This window comes from Mandrillus leucophaeus, unplaced genomic scaffold, assembly GCF_000951045.1.
Source record: "Mandrillus leucophaeus isolate KB7577 unplaced genomic scaffold, Mleu.le_1.0 Scaffold38, whole genome shotgun sequence".
Lineage (NCBI taxonomy): Eukaryota > Metazoa > Chordata > Mammalia > Primates > Cercopithecidae > Mandrillus > Mandrillus leucophaeus.
This window is the reverse complement of record NW_012104031.1, coordinates 4,244,171-4,265,806: the sequence shown is the minus strand read 5'-3', so window position 1 is coordinate 4,265,806 and position 21,636 is coordinate 4,244,171. Positions and strand designations below refer to the sequence as shown.

The following is a 21,636-nucleotide window of genomic DNA, read 5'->3' as shown; positions in this document are numbered from 1 at the left end:
AGGCAACATCTTTGTGAGAAATAGAAAAGGGTGCCCCTTGCCCCAGTAGCCCTACCATGTAGGGAGCGGGTAGAGTTGATGAGTGGGGCAGGAGCGGATTTTGTCCTCTGGTTGGCCCCTTGGCCAGACACCTTTGTCTAGACCAGGCCACAGTGAGATATTTCTATGAGTCAGCCTGGTCAATGCTTAGTAAAAAAAAAAAAAAAAAGTGATTTAAAACATATTTATAAAAGATTGCTTAAAGGAGGTTTCTTCTATGGATTCCCTTGGATATCCTAAAGCTTTTCACTCAAAGTATGGTTCACAGCCCAGCAGCACAGCATCAGCATCATCTGGAAGCATGTGAGGAATGCAGAAGCTCAGGCCTCACCCCTAACCTACTGAGCCAGCATCTGCATTTTAGGGTTTGCCAAGCACTGCCTCAAGCTTATTCATGGAATAAGTCAGATCATCAGCAGAGCTGCTGGACAGCCACTCTCTACTCCATCTCCTACAGTACTGCTTTTACCTAGTTTCTACTTAGGTGATGCACCATTGGTTTACATCCAGGTCTATAAGAAACAGCCCTGTGACATCACGGTTGATTTACTGCAGGGATATGGTGAAGAAATGGGTTCAGACCAGAAGCCTGCAGCTCTGGTGGGGAGTGTTTGGAAGAGGCAAGGAAGCACTGGTTTCATTTAGGATGTAAGGGGCTGGCTGAGATGTCTCTTCCTCTGGGAAACCTTCCCTAATCCCTCAACTCTGGGGTAAGCCTCCCCTCTGTGTGCCTGCCCTGCCCCAAGGCTCATTCCCCTGGGTTCTAATTCCTGGTTACTTGTCTGTTTCTCAAACCAGGCTGAGCTCCCCAAGATAGCAGGGGCCTGGCCACCATTGCTCTCCTGGTATCCTCAGTGCTGGCCCAAACCCGCTGCACATGGGTGCTCAAAAATATTGGTGGAATGAGTGAAGAGATGAATGAGTGAGTGAATGAATGAACAAATGCCTGGCCAGAGGCTGGGAGGTACAGAGCAGAAAAACAAAAACCCTAGGCTGGAGCAGATGGACTTATTTGAGAGAGAGGCAGGGAGGGCAGCCCTCTTCAAACCTGGTAATAGCACTAACCTGGCTCCACCGCAGGCAGGAGCCCGAGGTGTGGCTTCCAACCCAGACGGCTGCGGTGAGGAAGGAGTCGCGCTGGGGAGCCTCTTAAGCTGCCAGCCAGCCAGCTCGTGGCCAGGCTTGGGTTTCATTAGAGTGAGACATCTGTTCTATAAACCCTTCTACTTAGAAGCTTTTGCCTTTCCTATTCATTCTCTTAATTCTTTTTTTTTAAAGAAAACTTCTTTTGAAAATTTCCATCCAATTCCAAACAAGGTAGGATGAACAAAGGTATTTGCCTACTCCTAGGCTTGGAGAGAGGACTCTAGAGATTTGAGGCTGTGGGTTCTTGAATCTCCACAGCGTGCCTGACACTTGCCTAGGCTCTGAAGATCCAAGATAAGTAAGACCTGAATTTTGCATTGAGAGAGTTTACGATTGGGTCAGAAAATTACCATCCTGTGCATTAAGCGTGAGGCAGGAGACAAGCATAGGCTGGTCGTGGGGGCACTTAGAAGGCAGGTAGGATGCGGCAGCAGTGGAAAGGAATGTGTCTCATTGTGGAATCCTGTGAAGATCCAGGGAGCTGGGGCCAATGGCCAGGAAACCCTGGGAGGGAAGGCTGGGAACACCAAAGCCCGTGGCCATGCCAGCAAATCTAGTGTTTATTGAGCATCTACTATGTGTCAGAGCCTGGGGAAAGTGCTAAGGATATGCAGATGAGTACGATGAAACCATATACAGAAGTAAACATCCAATTTCAATTTAATGACATAAAAGCTGAGAATTATTCACCGGATTCCATGGGAACCTAGAGGGGAGCCCTCAGAAAGCCAGAGGTTCATGGAAGACTTCCAGAGTTTGTTTTTTTGAGAGAGTCTCACTCTGTTACCCAGGCTGGAGTGCAGTGGTGTGATCTTGGTTCACTGCAACCTCTGTCTCCCAGCCTCCCAAGTTCAAGCAATTCTCCTTACTGAGCCTCCCAAGTAGCTGGGATTACAGGCATGTGCCACCACATCCGGCTAATTTTTGTATTTTTGTAGAGATGGGGTTTTACCATGTTGGCCAGGATGGTCTCAAACTCTTGGCCTCCAGTGATCCACCTGCCTTGGCCTCCCAAAGTGCTGGGATTACAGGTGTGAGCCACTGCGCCCAGCCCAGTGTTTGTTTTTTTAAACTAAATATAATATACATAATAGAAAAGAGTACATATCATAAGTGTATAGCTTGATACATTTCCATAAGCAAATATACTTGTGTAACCAGCACCTGGAACAAGAAAGAGAACGTCATCAGCTTTCCAGAAGCACTCCACCCCCATGCCCTCTGCTGGTCACTACCCTCCCCCATAAATATAGCGATGATCGTGATTTCTAACAACATAGGTAGGCTGTGCCTGTGTTTTGAACCCTATTATAAATGGGGCATTATTTTGCATCTGGCTTCTTTCCCTCACCATGTTTAAGGATTCACCCATGTTGTTGCTGGTGGTCATGGTTTGTTCATCCTCATTGTGGCATGGTACTCACTATGGGTTAATATAACCGAGTTTACCCATTCCACTGGTGATGGGCAACTGGACATGTTCCAGTTGGGAGAACCGTGGATAGCTGTGCTACGAGCAGTTTTGTACGGTTGTCTAGTGAGCACACGGATGTGTTTTTGTTGGTTAAGTCCCTGGGAATAGAACTGCTGATCAGAGTAGATCCGAGGGAGTCTCAAGGGGGTGAGAATGACTTTCCTAGGTGGAGAAGTGTGGGATGGGTCATTGGCTTGGGCCAGTGATGGAGGGCGAGCAGAGGGAGGGGCAGGAGGAAGCCACAGTGGGAAGAGTGGCTCTGCTGACTGCTCCCCACTTACCTGGGTTAGTTTCCAGTGGCTGCCGTGACAAAGTACCGCAAACTGGGTGGCCTAAGTTTATTCTTTCACAGTTCTGGAGGCCAGAAACCCAAGATCAAGATGTCAGCAGGGACACATTCCTATCAATGGCTCTAAGGGAGAACCCACTGCGTGCCTCTTCCAGCTTCTGGTGGTTACCACATCACTCCAATCTCCGCCTCTGTCTTCACCTCACCTTCTTCTCCGTGTGTGAGCTCTGCGTGTCTACACAAGGGCAATTGACATTGGATTTAGAGCCCACTCAGATAACCCAGGGGGATCTCCTCATCTCACGATCTCTTTCTTAGCTACATCTGCAATGGCCCTTTTTCTAAGTAAGATCATATTCACAGGTTCCAGGGATTAGGAGGTAGACACACCTTCAGTGGGGCCACCATTCATCCACCATACTTTCCCTCATTCCCATGGTAACACCCCCAGCTCATTTCCCCCCTTTGCAGAGTTCTGAGGCAGGCCACTTTCTGATGGCAAATCATGTCCTTTTTGGCCAGCTCAGGCCAAGCTTCCTCCAGGAAGCCCTCACTGACCCACAGGTACTTGAGATTCCTTCAGCACTAATGTACAAGGCTCTGTCCAGCAGTATCTGTGGTTCTGAATCTCTCCTCACACCGAAGTTTCCTGAGGGCAGGGAACACACACTGTTCACAGGGGCACACACACTTTCTCCAGTGCTCATCCAGGACTCTGCATAAACCGGCTCTGGCAATAAGGAACTTGGGCTGAAGGCACCTTTCCAACAGTGTCTGGTCCGGCCCAGGGCACCATGCCCAGTAACAGCCCTAATGTCCAACACTTCCCCATGTCCTCTCCTCCCCCTAGACACTGCCACCTTAGGGGTCCTGGCTGTTACTTCATCCCAGGGCCTGACTGGTAGTCTTAGTTACACACACAACACAGGGGAGGGAGGAAGGAGCTTGGGGCAAAGGGAGGGAATCCAGCCCTTTGCCTTTCCTTGGAGAAGGCAAGGGAGACAGGAATGCCTTTGGCTGGGAGACCCTGGCCAGAGATCAGAAGATCAAAGGATGAGAAGATCAGGGGTGAGGCAGGTGGCACTCACTTGGAGGCACCAGAGAGAAGCGGCAGCTGCTGCCTCCTAAGGGCAGGGCTGACCCAGAACGCCCTACTCTACCCCCAGCCTCCCCAGCCCATCTTCCCTAACTTTATAGCACTGCTTCTCCACCAGGAGGGGCTCTGTGGGTTGCATGGCAGTTAGGAGAGGGACTTCCACTGACATTCATGCTACACCCGTGGGTTCTCCCATTTAAACCTCACAACACATTAGAACTATTTTATAGATGCAGAAACTGAGGCACAGAGAGTAAAGGAACTAGTCCAATATCAAACAACTGCTAAGTGTTAGGGCCAAGATACAAACTCTGGCAGTCTGACCCCAGAGCCACTGAGGACTACACCATAAGGGCAGGCAGAGAACTCTTACTTAGTTCAACTGCAGCATGAGGGAGTGAGGCTAGGTATCAGGAAGAACTTCTTGCTGGACAGGGATTTTAGATCCAGATCTTGGATCTAGTTTTTCCATAGCTCTGATGAACCAAATAGTTCGGGAGTTAGGGAAGAGGGTAGATGGGTGGGGCGCTATCCAGAGGGAAGGGCATAAGAGAGAAGCGGCAGAACGAGAGAGGATCAGTGCGGAGGGCGGCGGGTACTGGACCGCGGAACTGGCATTCGAGGCCCCAGGGGCCGGATGGTCTCAGAGGGAGAGGGCCGCTTAACGCGGGCGGGAATGAACCTCCCCTGGGCCGGGAGTGCAGGGCGCGGTTCGCCCAGGTGGGCTTGCGGGGAGGGGTGCCGAGCTCCGGAAAGTTCCACAGGTCCTTCGCAGCCCTGGGGAGCAGGACCCAGAGGCCGACGCGACGGGTGGGGCGCTACCCGGGCCGGCCCTAATCCCCCTCCATTGTTCCGGGAGCTGAGGCCGCCTCCCCACTTCCGGACCCTTTCAGCCATGGGGCGGGCGACGCGGGCAACGGCGGGCAGGGGCGCGGCCAGGCGGGCTGGGGTGGGCAGGGGCGCGCGCCCGAGGTTTGTCCCCGCTCCTGGGGCCGCCGCTTCTCTCCTGGGTACGTGCGTGGAGCTAGGGACTCCACTGAACCACTTGGTGTGGGTTCGCGCTGCCACTACTTAACTTTGTGACACAGCGGGAAGTAACTTGATATTTCCGAATCTGTTTCTTCATTTGGAATGGGAATAAATAATGCTTCCCTCCCTGACCTGTTAAAAAGGATGAAATTAAATGAAACCAAGAATGTTCAAGAGCTCTATAAAATGCAGAGACGTGGAGTGGGGGTCTGGAGAGGCGGAGAGGTGGCGAGACACCTTAATTTTGCAGAACCTCATCTGTAAAATGGGTCAATGAAGTCTTTAGCACAGTGTGTGATCCAGCAAACGTAGCTCTTTTTATTATATGCTTTGAACTTTATCTTCTGCTCTTTTCCCCTAGATTCAAATACAGTCTGGGATCCCGTCCAATTTAGAAAACCCTCTGGCTAGGGTAGGGGTAGATGGTGTTTGGGTGCACCTCGGGCTGTGCGTGTTTGTGTGTGTGTGTGTGTGTGTGTGTGTGTGTGTGTTGGTGAGTTGAGTTGCTGGGTTGGGAAGGAGGGTGCTCTGATGTAAAAGAAAAGCTTCCATCTGGAATGGGGCTAGTGAAGGTGGTGGGGGTGGTGAGGGTGGGACTCTGAATAGAGAGGGCTTTCTCCAGTTTTCCACCCCCAGACACACCCTGCCTGTTTATCCACGAAATAAAGGCAGCAGGACAAGGAGCTTCAGCTAAACAAACAAGGCTCAGAGATGTGGTCTGACTTCACCTCCCCAATCCTTGTGCAGCCCTAGTTCTTCCCACCTGCACCAGCTCCACCCAGTTCCTCTCCTGGGGGCCCTGGCTGGGAGCTTAGGGATTTCCATCCGAGGAGGGAAGTGCAGTTTTTACCCATGGAGAGGTCTGATCTAATGGGATGTCTCAGTCCTTCTCTCTAAGGGGCTTCCAGTCTGATAGGGTAGACAGAATTCACATCCACATACCTCCACACACAGAAACAGAGCCCTCCTAGACGGAGCTGGAGATCAGAATGAGGGCTAGAAGAGACGCTGGTGAGCCAGGGAGACCAGGCTTAGCAGGATAGAGCGGGCAAGTCCTCTAATGCACAGCCACTGCCGTTTGCCTGTGCTGGATTCATTCAATTTCCCTCCTGCCTCAGAATCTGTCTTCCTTCCCTCTTAAATCCCTTGTCCAGGGCCCGCAGGTGGGGTGCCTACTCCTCGGAAGCTGTAGAAAATGGGCCTTGAAGCTGTGTGTGTATGTGACAAGGACAGACAACTGGGAGCCGTGTCTGGGGCCTGTCTGGGGAGACCAGCCACATGAATGAGCAACCTGAGATTAGGAGATGACAGTTTGTAATCAAGGACAGGATCGTGTGGCCTCACTTTGTGACTGAACCCGCAGAGATCAGAGTCAAAAGGCCAAAGGGATTAGTCTGAGGAAGCCCTGTGACACGTATGTCCCAGTCCAAGCACTTGTCACTCAGGCTTGTATTGTCCACTCTGTAGTCATTGTCCCCACTTAAGTTGCCTCTTTGAGGACAGGGAGCATCTGTGATTGGATTTTGCCGCTTCATCACCTAGCATAGTGCCCGATGTATATTAGGGTGCTCAATAAATGTTGAATGGACAAAAGGCTGCATGACTAAGTGAATGGTTGAAGGTTGGAGACTTCTTGCAGGAGGAGGTACTTGAACTGGGCTTCAGTAAATGGTCGAGTCAGGTGGTAATGCTCAAAGGTAACATTTGTTGGTTACTTACCATGTGCTAGGCACTGCCTAAGCACTTTACCAGGGAGGAAATTAAGACAGAGAGAGGTGAAATAATTGTCCAAAATCATATAGCCAGTAAGTGGCAGAGCTAGAAATCAAACAGAGGTCAGCCTGACAACAGAGGCTGTACCATTGCTGCCCAATAGAATGCTCTGCGATGATGGATGTGTTCTAGAACTGTGCTGTGCAATACTGGAGCCACTAGCTTTGTGTGGCTATTGAGCCTTGAAATGTGGCTAGTGCAGCTAAGGAACTGCATTTTAAATTTAATTTTAATGAATTTAAATTTAGTCACAAGTGACTAGTGGCTACTGCGCTGGACAGTATAGGTCTCGCATTGTCTCTCAGAGAGGTGGTAGAGAGGAGAGGGGGCCCAGAAACAGTCCCCCATATCTTCATTGGTCTCCAGAGGCTTTGCCCTATCATGCTCCTGGGCTGTTCTCAGGTCACACTGTGGCCCCGGCTGGGCCTGGGAAGCCTGGGTCCCTTTAACTTCTCTGCCTGTGGGTGGCATGGCTTGGCAAGGAGGAAGGGGCCATTGAAGGAGAAGCACACACATGCATTATGCAATCCCTGTGCTATGCTTTGCTCTCGAGAAGCTTCTCTTGGCTCTGTGCATGGGCAGGGGAACACCTCCCCAGGCTCTCTGAGAGCCACAGCTAATTGCATGGGGGCAGGAGTGGCCCTTTGCACTTGACTTGCTGTAACACTTCTGACTGGGATTCAGGAACTTGTGTGGGCCACTCCAGTTTAGCAGCTGTGCTGGGGAGAGCCAGAGATGTCTCCTCAGTCTGGGATAGGCCTAAGTCCCTCCCAAGAGGATTCCCCTGCAGTGCTGAGGGTGGGGACCAGCCCTAGAACTGTCTCCATCTCCTTGCTCTGCCCAGGGGTCCACACCCTTGGCATGCTGTTGCTGTCAGATTAAACCCTTTCAGTAAGAAGAGGTCGGAACAATACGATTTAACCTGAAGTTGGTTCCTATGGTGGTGCCAAACCATGATTTCCCAAATCTAGCATTTTTGAGAGAGAGGAACCTCTTCTGGGTCTCGTCCCTCCCTGACCTTCTTTCTCTACCATCAGGGTTTTTTGGAGACCCACATCACATCAATGAAACATCACCATGTAGTGGACAGTCTCTGACTTCTGACTTCCATGGTCTTTTAACTCAGGGGAAACAAAACAAAACTAACAAAAAAACCCCACCTTTTCGTTTCTCTCACCTGACTTTTAGGAATGTCTTCCCCTGCCTTTATCCCTCTCAGCTCCACCTGAATGAATTGGGTCACCTTCTGGCAACACTGTGGGTGTCCAGCATCTCCCTGGCTCAGTCTGACCTGCACAAGCTTTGCCTTTGCTTAGCAACTGCCAGGGACTCTCTCCCCTCATAAATAACCCCCCACTCCAGGCTCCCCTCCAGCTTCTCTTTTCCTATCTTCCCCCACATCCGTCCTCTCCATCACGGGCCCTCCTGCCACTCCAGGCAGTCTGGGAGATGTTCCTTTTACCAATAAGGGAGCCAAGAAAGGACAAAGTAAAGCAATAGCCCTTTTATTTAAAAATACAGCATTGTTCTCACGCAGGACTTTGTGCAAAGCCAGAGAGAACAGGTTGTGCTCTTATGTGTGTGTGAAGATAGACACACATTTTCCTGATGGGAGTACACTCCCTTGTTTGGATATTTGTGAAAATTGCAAAAAATCCGAGAGAACTTTGTGTCATCTTGTGTGTTTGGAATCTCAAAGATGATAGCTAGTATTCAAGTCATCTCTGATAAGAAGGTGTCATCTAAAGTGGGGAGGCTGTGCTAGAAACCAAGATCAATCTGGTGGGGTGGAAAGAGCATCCCCCAGGGTTTTGGGAGACCTACTTGTAACACCCACTCTGCCATGAACTTGTCGTGTGTCCTTAGGTAACTCTGTTCCTCTGAGTCTGTTCCTGCACTAGCAAATTAAAGGAGTGTAGGTAGAGGAAAGTGCCTGCTCTTCAAGGGGTGTTTGGAAATGCACGGGGTGTTTTTCTTCATTTAAAATTTTATTTTAAGACAGAAAGTCTCAGTCTGTTGTCCAGCCTGAAGTGCAGGGGTACTACCCTAGCTCACCGCAGCTTCAAACTCCCAAGCTCAGGGGATTCTCCTGCCTCAGCCTTCCAAGTAACTGGGACTCTAGGTGTGTGCCACCGTGTCTGGCTAGTTTTTAATTTTGTATAGGGACAAGGTCTCACAATGTTGTCCAGGCTCATGCAGTGTCTTTGATGGTCACAATAATAGGGAGATGCTCCAAACATTTATGAGCAAGGCCAGGGAAGCGAAAAGCTCTGCAGCAAGTGGGACAGTCCCGCCAAGTGAAGAACTGCCCATCCGCAATGCCGACGGAGCCCCCACAAGTAACATGAGGTGCTCTCTGGTGCTTTCCTCTCTGAACTCAGTTCTGTGGGCTGCTCACATCTCATCCAAGCCCCGCCTCATTCTGCCCGGGACGCCTTCCCTGCTCACCCTCTCTCCTGAGTGTCTGTTGTACTCTCCAGTCTGGGTACATGTTCTAGAACCTAATTGGGAGGGTGGCTGCAGAACAAAGCGGAGTACATATGTGGAAGTTTGCCGTCCCTTTGTGAGTAAACAGTCCTTCCCCAGCAACACTGTCAACTCCTTGATGGCCCAGACCTTGCCCTGGGCTTTGTCTGTATCTCACGCAGCACTGAGCTCAGCACACAGAAGCCTGTGGGAAAACAACTTCATGACCTTCAGGGCTGGCCAGGAACTTTGCATTCATCTAATGAAACCAGGTCCTCTGATTCCAGATTCTGTGTTATTTCCTCTCCGCCCCATCACCTGCTTCTGTTGTTGACAGAAGAATTCAGCAAGTGTTCTCTGAGCACCAAATGGTCTCCGTGGCGGCCAGCCTGTCTCCTGGCTCTTTTCAGTGGGAGAGAACCCCACCTTTGGACTCTCAACAGTGGCCTGTTCTGCTCCTTGCCAACCCACGAGCTGTCTCCTGACATGGCAGGATATGTGCCCGGCCCAGCCTGGCCCTCATGGGGAGGGGTTGCTGCTGAAGGTTGTCTGGGCAGCTCGTTAAGCACTAGTCAGAGACTGAGAGAAGGCTCGGGAGAAAGCTGCTGGTCCACTGCGGGAGCCAAGGGATTATTTGGAGGAGGACCTCACTTTAATTTCTCTAGAGGATGCCTGATTAACAGAACAGTGAGCATTGTGAGCAACAGCCTTCATGGATTGGGTGCCAGCTTGGAACTAAGCGTATGGTAGTTTCTTTATAGAGGTTAGGCCCTTATAGCAGCTGGGGGAGACATTGACACTAGGCAGGAGGAAGAACTTCCCTAGAGTAAAGGCTCGGCCACAGGAACATCACCTGTCTATGTCTGTAATGCACTCATTTGGATATTTATTAAGCATCCCATTTCAGGCACCCTGATAGGACTGGAGGATACACAGATGACTAAGGTTAAGTCCTTGCCTTGAAGAAACACATAGTCATCTGTGTCATTCTATAGTAATAATTATAATTCAGTTAGATGAGTAGAATATTAATAATAAGGCATAGTTATTGAGCACTGGGTTTTATTTATTTGTTTATTTTTGAGACAGAGTTTCTTTCTTGTTGCCCAGGCTGGGGTCCAGTGGTGTGATCTTGACTCACTGCAGCCTCCTTCTCCTCCCGGGTTCAAGCGGTTCTCCTGCCTCAGCCTCCCAAGGTAGCTGGGATTACAGGTGCCCGTCACCATGCCTGGCTATTTTTTTGTATTTTAAGTAGAGACGGGATTTGGCCATTTTGGACAGGCTGGTCTCGAACTCCTGACCTCAGATGATCCACCCTCCTTGGCCTCTCAAAGTGCTGGGATTACAGGTGTGAGCCACCGCACCCAGCCAGCACTGTGTTTTATATTTATTGACTTATTTACCTCACAATACAACTTTTTTTTTTTTTTTTTGAGACAGAATCTTGCTCTGTCGCCCAGTCTGGAGTGCAGTGGCATGATCTCGGCTCACTGCAACCTCCACCTCCTGAGTTCAAGTGATTCTCCCTGCCTCAGCCACTTGAGTAGCTGGAATTACAGGCGCCTGTCACCGGGCCCGGCTAATTTTTGTATTTTTAGTAGAGACGGGATTTCACCATGTTGACCAGGCTGGTGTTGAACTCCTGACCTCGGGTGGTCTACCCGCCTCAGCCTCCCAAAGTGCTGAGATTACAGGCATGTGTTACCGTGCCCGGCCCACACTATAATTCTTGTGAGGTAACTAGTGTCGTTATTTCAATATCACAGGTGAGAAAATGGAGGCTTACAGATGGGAAGTGATATGACCAGGGTGACACAGCTAGTGAGTGTTGTGCTGGGGGGATGACAAAGGCAGGTGCCGTCCTACATGCATGATAAGTGCTCAGTAAGCACTGTTGAGTGATCATACGCAAAATACCATGGGGACAGGCAGTGCTGGGAGCACCTCACAAAGGAGGGGACTGTGGGGCATAGCCAACCCCAGGGGCTCGCCTCCTGGCCACTGTAGCTGGCTTTTTCTTGAAAGTAGATCTTAAGTGCTCCTATTAGACACACACACACACACACACATATACACTCACACACATTCACACACACACACTATGTGAGGTGATGACTATCTTAATTAGTTTGATTGTGCTGATTATCTCACAATGTATACAGAGATTAGATCATCAAGTTATATGCCTTAAATCTATACATAAATAAAATAATTGGCTTTTTCCTGGCTGCAGGGATGGGCAACCTGAGTCCACAGTGGGACAGTGGAAAAGGGGTTTCTGCCCCTCTGGCCTCTTCTCCAGCAGGGAAAGTGGCCACAGCTCGCCCAGGTCCACCGCAGGGGACCCAGGGGCTTGTCTTTCACTGCTTCTTCCTCCCATAGAAAAAATTCAAACAGACCCAATCCCCTCGGGCCCTTGGGTATGAGCCAGATTGCCTCAGCGGAGGGTCTCCTATGATCCCAGCCCCTTTCAGCTGCTCTCCGACCCGTTCCCCAGCATCCTCCCTCTTATCAAACCTGTTCCCTGTCTCCATGGTGACACCGCCTTACCCAGTTTCCTTGGGTGGTCTGGTTGCCTCACAGGGTGAAACTCTGAGAACATTTTCCTCATGTGCAGCCAGAAACTTCCACTTCGCATGCCCAGGACTGCTCCTCTCTTCTCTCCTCTCCATTCCCCTCCTGCAAGCCCCTCCCTGAGACATTTCCCATCCCCACCCCATCATGGCTGTGTCCAGTTGAGAGGACTCATAGCCCCTCTGGGTATCCCAAGGGCTCCCAAGAAGAAGGCTTCAGAATGAAGTCACAACCCATCATCTCAATCCCCTTGCTGTACATGCATATGTACAGATAAACACATGTGCCCTCACACATGACATACACATGCCTAGCACCCTCAAAACAAGTACATCCAAGAGCCCAGGTATCCCAACCCATGACCTCCACTTCTTGTACATATCTACAAGTTCATGCAGCCCAGTGAATGTAGCCACAACCAAACCCCAAGCACCCAAGGATCAAGGTGCACTCTTATTTCCCCTGGGTCCAGGCATGGCCTGAATATTTGAACTGTGCTCTCTGAGTTGCACAAAAAACCAGCTGCACAGCCAACCTCCCAGGACAGTCATATGTCAGTAGGAACCACCAACATGACAGAGCAACCTCTGTGTTTGGAGTTTCTGTGTGTCAGTTCCTTCCCTGTCATTGTGCAGGCACAGCCTCCCCACAGCAGGGCCCGGTGCCTCTTGCCAGGACCCTTAGCCATTCCCAGGGCCCGTGGCATTGGCTTGGTGGCTCTCGGCCTTGAAATCCCCACTTCACCTCCCGCTTCCAGCTCTGCACGCTCCTCTTCTTTCCCCTTCCCCTGGCACCAGTCTTACCCCTTTTCCTTTTGTGAGAGAGCCAGCCCTGAATGGGGCTCCCTCCACCCTTGAACAGTTGAAATTCGCCTCCTTGCCCCACCCCAGCCCCTTTAGTGAGCGCTGCAGCTGGGCTTTGTGTTGTCTTGGGGCAGGATGTGGGGGGGGTGGAGGGGTTCAGGCCCCCTCCTCCGCAGGGGAGAACAATGAAGCCGCTAGTCAGGGTGGTGGGGCACAGGGAGTGGGTGGGGTGGGGGCCATGGAGGGACATCAGAGCCTCTGCGGCCGGCCCCTGGAGGGACAGCTGAGTGATGAGGCCTGAGTCACATGCCCCGAGTGCTCCTTGAACTCCCGCTGCGTTCCTGTCGAGACACATCCAGAAATGCACAGGGTAAATATTTAGAGGTAATCATTTTTTTTTTTTCGGCACCTCGAGCCTCCTGCCTTGCTGAGAATGAGCCAGGGGTGGGACACCGGGGGAGGAGTCCAATCCGGCCCAGCTTCTGCAGCTTGGGCTTCTGTGGGCGTCGCCCTACGTTCTCCTGACACTGTCCAGTGTGCTCCTGCACCTTCGCATTTCAGCCACAGTCTGAGGCTAGTGGGGCCTGAAAACATCCTGAGGACCAAACCCTGACTTAAAATCCATCAACAGGCTGGGTGCGGTGGCTCACTCTTGTAATCCCAGCACTTTGGGAGGCCACGGCAGGTGGATCACTTGAGGTCAGGAGTTCGAGACCAGGCTGGCCAACATGGTGAACCCCATTTCTACGAAAAATACAAAAATAGCCAGGCATGGTGGCAGGCGCCCATAATCCTGCTACTTGGGAGGCTGAGGCAGGAGAATTGCTTGAGCCCAGGAGGCGAAGATTGCAGTGAGCCGAGATCATACCACTGTACTACAGCCTAGGTGATAACAGTGAAACTCTGGAAAAAAAAATCCATCAACAAACTCTCTCGGTTCTGCCTCTCTCCCACCTTAAACTGTGGCCACAGCACACCAGCTGCAGCTTCTGCGGAGCCGTTTCTAGACCCACAAGCCCAGAGGTGACCCTGCTGTTTCCACAGGGGAGCAGGGAGGGAACGGTAGATGAGAAGCAGCGCTGGGTGCAGCATGCCAGTTCCTTGGTTCTACCCTGCACGGAATGTCTCCCTTCCTTGGAGGACATGGAGTCCGGAGCCCAGGCTTTATCAAAGATAAAACATTTGAGACTAAACAGTCTTTTTATAGATTGGAACAGGACTCCCAAGCACACGCTCTCCCGGCTGTTCCCCAGCTTGCCTTTCTGGGCACACACAGAAAGCACATGCATTTCTTGTGGGGAAATGGAGACACTGAGGTTTGAGGGCGACAGTGCATGTCTAGGGAAAGGAGAAAGCCTCAAGAAGGCTTGGGGGGCAGTGCCCAGCCTTGTGGTGTCTGGTCTGGGCCCACTTCTGTACCCCCTCAGGGAAGGGGCAGGCAGAGATGAGAATCAGGTATTAGGAGTTTGAAGTAGGATGGAACCCAAATGTGCCAGGCACACATACACAGTCTCACAAACTGTTGCTCACCCAGGCACAAACTGAAGAAGATGCCAACACAGGGTGGGACCCACAGAGGAAGGTACCAACCCCTCTCTACTACTTTCTTCCTTCAGTCTTTCCCTCAGTGTCCTGTGGGCAAGTGTCCCAGCCCCACAGGCCTGTGGAAAAGGCACCAGCCCCTCTCCCACTGGCCTGTGGGGCTGGGACACTTGCCCACAGGACACTGAGGGAAAGGTAGGAGGGGAAAAGCAAATATGTACCGTGTCCGTACTATTTATTAGACAGTCTGTAAACATGAGCTCACTTAATCTTTACAAGCACCCTACCAGCTTGGTGCTGTCCTATTTTTATAGATGAGGTCAACTAGGGGCCCAGCGGTCAAGGGCCCAAGATCCGACAGGTAACTGCAGAGGAGAGATGTGACCTCAGGGCCTTTTGACTTCAAAGCTCAGTGCTCCTTTCTCTTTGTTTTCTTGAGTGTGAAATGGAGATAATGATGGAAGCTAATTTGGGGTTATTATGAGAATGGAGGGAGGTTGTTTGGATAAAGGTTAGCTGGTGTCTGACACAGAGTGGGCCTCCAGTAAATGCCAGGGTAATTATTGTGATTATTTTGTGTTCAGGGCCTCTAAGAGGGCAGTGACACTGAAACCCCGCACAGGGTCTGTCATATAATATGCGCTTAAGATGATTAAGGCTATGGATCTGCAGAGGGACTGGGATGCTTACACCCTTTGGGAATCTAGTGGTGTGCCAATTCTGTGACGTGCCAAGGGTCAAGTCTTCCAGGTGGACTAAGGCAGTGGTCCCTAACCTATTTGGCACCAGGGACCAGTTTCATGGAAGACAATTTTTCCACAGATGGGGGTGGAGTGTGGGGGATGGTTGTGGGGTGAAACTGTTCCATCTCAGATCATCAGGCATTAGTTAGAGTCTCATAAGGAGCGTACAACCTAGACCCCTCGCATGCGCAGTTCACAGTAGGGTTTGCGACCCTATGGGAATCTTATGCTGCCTTGGCTGATCTGACAGGAGGTGGAGCTCAGGTGGGAATGCTCACCCGCCTGCTCAGCTCACCTCCCTCTCTATGTTCCGCCTGGTTCCTAACAGACCAAAGCCTGGTTCCGGTCAACTGCCCCGGGCTTGGGGACCCCTGGACTAAGGGAAGCAAACAGGTAGAGCCTGGTAGGCACTTCAAAGGGCAGTGAAATGCCACTAGCTCTGGGATTGAATCAGAGGATGGTCCCCCATGGGGAGCCCAGGGACCATCTTACCAGTTCATGAATAATGAATGAGCCTGCTCCATAGATCGGAATGGCAGTGATCTCTGGGCCTCAGTTTCCCCACCGGTAAAAAGCGTGGATGAGATATTATTTGTATTTGGCGATCCCTCCCTTCCTGCTCTGAAATTCTATGAATTTTACTCTAGTTCCTCCCTTTATAGGGAGGCCAGTTTCCTGCATAATCCCAATCACAGCCAGTCCCAGGGGAGTCTCACAAAGGAACGGTGAAAGGCAGAGGGGAAAGTGGGAGACCATATAGAGAGAATCCTCAAATGGCCCAGGAGGCCTGACTCCCAGCTTAGTTCTTGCTCTTAGAGAGAATGCAGCTGCTGTTGCCAGACTGGCTTTGGAGTTAGAATGGCCTGGTGGGGGGTAGTGTGGGAATCTCAGAGGTCCTTCAAGGGGGTTTGGCACCTGGACAGTGCCAGATGGCCCAAGTGGGGAGTTCACAGCTCCTTTTCCCATTTTCTCTCCACCAGGGACCTCAGTATGAACAACCTCACAGAGCTTCAGCCTGGCCTCTTCCACCACCTGCGCTTCCTGGAGGAGCTGTGAGTAGACGCTTTGCAGGGTGGGAGGCAAGCGTGGGCTGTGTCTAACATCTCTGGAACCAGGGCTCCCCAGGAGGTGGGGTGGCGAGAAGAGAAAGGGGCTTGGGAAGCTAAGACTGTTCTTGACAGAAGGGTGTTCTTTAGCTGACACCTGGCCCAGGTGTGAATTGACATGCTGGGCCACATGGCATGGGAAGTCTAGGATCTAGCTTTCATTGCTCTTTGAAACCAGTTCCTCTTTGCAGCATTCCCTCCTAATGTGAATAGTCACACTTCTCCCTGGGAGTCATCTTTGACCTGCTGTCATCCCCTGTGTCCAGCCACCATCCCCTCCCCAAGGCCTGGTGGTTCTTCTCTGGGATGTCTCTCACCTCCACCCCGTTTCTCTAGTCCCACTGCTACTGCCCCAGATGTCCCCTCACATCTGGGGGTTGAACCAGCCTCCAAACAGACAGATGCCCTCCTTCCATTCTAAATTACTCTGCACACCTTCAGGATGCATCTCACCAGCTCAAAAGCTTTCTGTAGTTCCCCATGGCTTAAAAGATCCACTTCTTAGACCCTCCCTTACAGTAAAGGTCCATTTCCTCAACAAAGTGCTCCCTGGTGAATCCCTGCCCACAGTGGTCGCTCTCAGGTTGAGATTCTTAAATCTGGCCTTATATGTGAGGGAGGCTCATAAGTCAACCATCTCCTGGGTTAGAGTGACTGACTGCCTGCTCTGGGAAGCCAGGTCATTCTGTCCCAATCCTTCCTTTCATCCTAGCTCTATATTTCCAACACCTCCTAGCCCTGTTTATTCTTATTTTCACACCACATAGATCCTTGGGGCTCTAGAAATTTTGCTTAAACTTCTCAAACTGAGGATTACAGCTCTTTCAGAATTTGTCTAACTCTTTTAGAATTTAAACAAAAAAATCATAAACAAAGAAACTTCACAAATTGTGAATTCCTGGCCCCGAAAGTATTCACAATTTCACCTCTACCCTGGCCCCACTACTCCCCTAACAGACGTCCCCACCTTGACCCTAGACAGTGCTCCCCAAGGATACAGTCAACCTGCCCCTGTTGGAGTTTTGATCCCTAGGGCCATGGCTTGGTCTCCAGACCAAGTACCTGTTGAACCCCCTCTAGTAGACAGGCAAGCTCAAGGTGCTCTGGGAGAAAACAAGATAAAAGCCTTCCTGCCACCCCCAGGTCCAGGTGAGGCTGAAGAGTGGTGTGGCCAGCAAGTTAGCAGGGGAGTGTGGCAGCTGTTGGCTCAGGCATCCAGGGCGTTCTGTGTAAGGAAGTGGTCAGGGTCGGCCTGGATGGTGGGCAGGAAAGCCTTCCTGGAGGAGGAAGATTAAACCAGTTTTCAAAGGAGATGGACAGGGTAAGAGGCAGTGGAGGGGCCTTTTGAGGGGGAGATAACCTAGCTTAGGTGGGAATGCAAAGCAAGAGCAAAGGCCAAGGAGCTCAGGCAGACCTCTCAGGTCATGGGAGGTCTGGACCCATTTTAGAGGCTCCACCTAAAGGACCTTTCCATGGCAAATACCCACCTACAGAACCCAAGCTAGGAGACCTCAGATGTCACGATGCCTTTCCACACAGTTTTTTTTTTAAACAATATATGTCAAATAAAGAGACTTTTATTATTATGTTTTAAAAATAGCTTCTGAGGTATGCCTGAATAGTCTCCATATCTACAAGCCTCTTGGTAGCAACTGATGCACATAATAATATCCCTGGGGACTTTGGAGATCAGGCAGTGCCTTCATCTACAATTAAACTCTGCTCAGTCAGGTTTCAGCATTGAGTGTATTTCATTGCATTTGCTCCTTTTAGATCTGGTGATTGCCCCTGACAAACGTGGAAATGCTTAATTAGACCAGAATCTTAGATGAATCACAACACCCCGTTTCCTAACCCTCCTGGATTAGCGGGGGTTAGCTGTGTAGTTTAGGGCCTGGAGAGACACAAACACACCCCCTGGTACTCATCCCTCCACTGATGACACCGTATGATGCAGTCCAACAGTTGAGAGCAGGTGGTGGGTAATCCAGGTTAGTACAGAACAGGATGAGGGGAAACTGTGGCTGTGAGCCTTGAAATTAGTCAGGTCTGGGTGAGAACACCAGGCTCTGCCATGGACTGGTTCTGTGACCCCTAGGGGATGTGGTTGACTTCTCCTAGCCTCAGTTTGCTCATCTGAAATTTGGGGAAAATAATAGGCACTTTACAGGATTATTGTGAGAACTGAGGCAATGCATGTGAAGTATTAAACACATTGTAGATCTCAATAAATGGTAGTTCTTACCACCGACCTCCCTTCCCCTATCCCAAGACACTGACTTATGGAGGTCACCACCTCCTTGGGTTACCTGCCAACATCGTTGACCATTGTCTCTGATTTCCAGGCGTCTCTCTGGGAACCATCTCTCACACATCCCAGGACAAGCATTCTCTGGTCTCTACAGCCTGAAAATCCTGTAAGTATAGGTACACCTAATTTTACATAAAGCTGCAGCACTGAGAATTGTGAGCAAATCAAACTTTCAGAACCCAGGTCTTGGTTTACCACTGCCTTGCTTATTATTTCCTTATCTTCACTTTCAGTTTCAATTGTTATTTCCATTTCTTTGCTTCACCTTGTCTGTAACAAACTTTATGATTTGTCAACAAACATTTAATTGTATCTGCTACATTCAGCCACACTAAAAGGAAGTGAAACATTAAAAAAAATAAAGTGTATAATGACCATCGACATAGGTCTTTGTGGGGCTGAGTTCAGTTACAGACCCACAGGTCTCTCCCCATGACCTCTAGCCCAAGAAAGGGATAAGACTGTTTCTGGAGAGGGGAAATCCAGGTGGCTTTTCTTTGGCTCTTCTTCTCCTTGCAACCCAACCTTAGTCTCTGTGGCTGCAGCAAGAGTTTCCATTCTGGCTGTAAACATATTCCCTCCTCCAGTCTTCAGGTTGCTTCCTCCCTGCTCCTCCTTTGCCTATTCCCTTTGAAGCAAAAGGTAAGTGAGAGTTGGAGAGGACCTTTTGTTATTTCACCTGGCTTCCACTTGCCATCAAACTGATTGCCCATTTCAGGGAAAGGAAAGCTGAGACATAATCTCCTCCCATCCCAACTCATGACTCACTTTGTTCCAACTAAGACTGTCCTCCCCAAGCCTCCTCATATTCTTATGATGAGTGAGGGTAAGAAGAATTGGGAGGAAGCAGATGCACAGGGACTGAAGGTAGATAGGAGAGGTTCCCAGGGAGGGTGTGTTGCCACAGGGTCTGGTTTGGGAAGAAAAGGAGGATATTGGGGAATGATGTTGGAGCAATAGAATGAGCATTTGGGGCTTCCCTAAAGTGGTGAGTCATTCCCAACTCTGCTACTCCCTTACCCCTGACTTGACTTGCAGACAGTTGAGCAGGTTGTTCATTGCACCAGACCATCTGGTTAAGGAAGTGAGAAGGGGCTGAATGCCAGTCCTGTGCCCTGGCTTGGGGCTGTATTCACCCAGAAAGGGATATCTTTTAACAATGTACTCAGAGTTGCTGATGGGTTAGTGGTGGTCCTACCCCGCTTGGCCCATGAGCTCCAGGCTTCCAGCTGGTCAAGGTCAACACTCCACATCTAAGCACTTTCTCCTTTCCCTGTGTTGTTGGTCTCTGGCCCCTCTGTCTGTGAATCTCTGACTCACAAGGCTCTCTGGTCTCTATCCTTCCCTTAATCTCTGCTCTGTCCTTGGGTCTCTCCTGTTGTCACCAGCCTCAGTCTCCTTGTCTCCCCCTTCTCCTTCTCTGTCTCAGACCTTGCTCTCCCTCTCCCTGCCCCACTATTCCCTGCCTCTCAGTTCTGCTTCTTCCTGTCTCCTCTCTGTGTCTCTCTCCCCATAAACATCTCTGCCCTGGGGAGCAGGGGAGGCGTTCTGAAACAGACACACAGTGCAGGCGGCCTACTTGGTGGTGTGTCTGTGCCCAGTGACAGGCTCAGACCTGCAGTCTGGATTAGAGAGCAGGGCTCTGTTTACTGGGCCTTCAGAAGATGTGAGACTCACGTCCCATTCCTAAGACTCCGGCTTAGAGATGAGCCTCCTCTTTCTTCTTTGCCTGCATTAGGCAATAAATCAAAGCTTCAGAGAAACCACAGGCCTCCCGCCCCGCTTTCTGCAAATGGCACCCTTGGCTCAGTGAGTAGGGCAGCTGGGAGAGGTTGTAGGCAGGAGTTGAGTGGGAGCTGAGGACAGCCAGGCTGTCCACTCCCCCACTTTGCCATTGAGCCCCATTTTGCCCCATCCTCAAAGATCACCTGGTCACCCAAAGCCTTTGTGTCAGTCCTTGGCCTATAGAACCTCTCTATCTTAGGGATGGGTTGGGTGGTCTTGGGGAATTATCCTCTTATATGCTTCAAAGCAGAAGATTCCACCTGCATCCTAGGCATGAATTACTCTCTGATGTCTGATGTCAATTTCCCTTGTAGTTCCTTCCATTGCTTTCTTTTCAGAGCTGCAAGAAAAATAGAGCAGTAGCACTGTGATAATGATAACCTATTTTTTGTACCAGGAGACGGTCACCTTAGCTGCTCCCCAGTCTTCTCTGGGCCTGGGACCCTTATCTGAGTGGCCTCTTCTTATTTCAGAGGCCGGGCTCTCCCTGTGGGACACTCTGCCTTGGTCCTTCTCTCCCGAGGCAAAGGATTAAATAAAGAAGATTCTCTCTCTGATCCTTTCTTAAATGACTGTGACAGAAGCCCTCTCTCATGTCTTTCCCACCGCCCCCCCCGCCACCCATCCCTGCCTGACCTGGAAATATTACTCTTAAGATCTTCTTCCTCTGCGAGCTCTCTAAGTCTTCAACCCATAGGCTCTGGCCAGGCTCAGATCAAGACAGTCAGCCCCTGCGGGGAATTTTCAGTCTCACACTGCTATCTCTGTCCTGTAGAGCTGGCAAGGTCCAGATGCTAGTCTTAACCATTACTAGTCTCACCATCCTGGCTCAGCACTGGAGCTGTGCTAAGGGAAGCCACAGTTCCCTCTGTCCTAGGCATGTGGGAAAATGCCTGAGCCTCTGGGGGCTCCTGTCCTACCTGTTTTTACACAGGGGCAGCTTTGGCCAGAGCTCCTGCATCTTGACCTATGGCCTAAGGGTGTGGGGATGTGTGTGTGCGTGTGTGTGTCAGACTTCTCCAGTCTTTATCTCAGAAGTTTCCTGTCTTGTCTCCATCACAGGTTTCTTTCCCCAGAGCTGCCCTCCCAGAGAGCTGGGTGAGGCCTGAGGCTTGGTCATCTTCCCACCTCTGAAGACAAGCTCCTCCCTCCTTATGCCAGATTGGCCTGACATAAGATGACCTGGCATCTAGAAAGATTTCTGCTGGGCCTCAGTTGCTTCTCACCAGGCCCAGATCTGGGAAGTTGGGGTAACAGTCTGAGGACCTGCCTCCCGTCCTGCCCTCAAGAGACTGGGCAGGAGATTTTCCCAGGTGCCTTGCTCCTGGATTGAGCCCCAAATCCCTATAAGTCTGTGACTGTGGATTTTTAGCCCATGCCATCTTGATAAAGATGAAGGCTCTTAGAAGGCAGCTCCTGCTTCCTGAGCTGGGGTTCATCCCACATGAAACCCTGGCTCC

At 50.7% G+C, this 21,636-nt stretch overlaps 1 protein-coding gene across 2 annotated transcripts in view; it reads left to right on the top strand.

The window, feature by feature from the left end:
- LGR6 (leucine-rich repeat containing G protein-coupled receptor 6) overlaps nucleotides 1-21,636 on the top strand; it is a 122,559-nt gene that overhangs the window by 14,323 nt on the left and 86,600 nt on the right. Inside the window, exons 1-3 of one of the 2 annotated variants that reach the window (XM_011990527.1) lie at nucleotides 4,698-4,764; nucleotides 15,955-16,026; nucleotides 18,426-18,497. In XM_011990527.1, the coding sequence (XP_011845917.1) occupies nucleotides 4,721-4,764; nucleotides 15,955-16,026; nucleotides 18,426-18,497 (188 nt within the window). In that variant the 5' untranslated portion in view covers nucleotides 4,698-4,720. Of the gene's footprint in view, nucleotides 1-4,697; nucleotides 4,765-15,954; nucleotides 16,027-18,425; nucleotides 18,498-21,636 lie in introns of those variants that run through there. The other variant, XM_011990526.1, reaches the window with a different exon arrangement.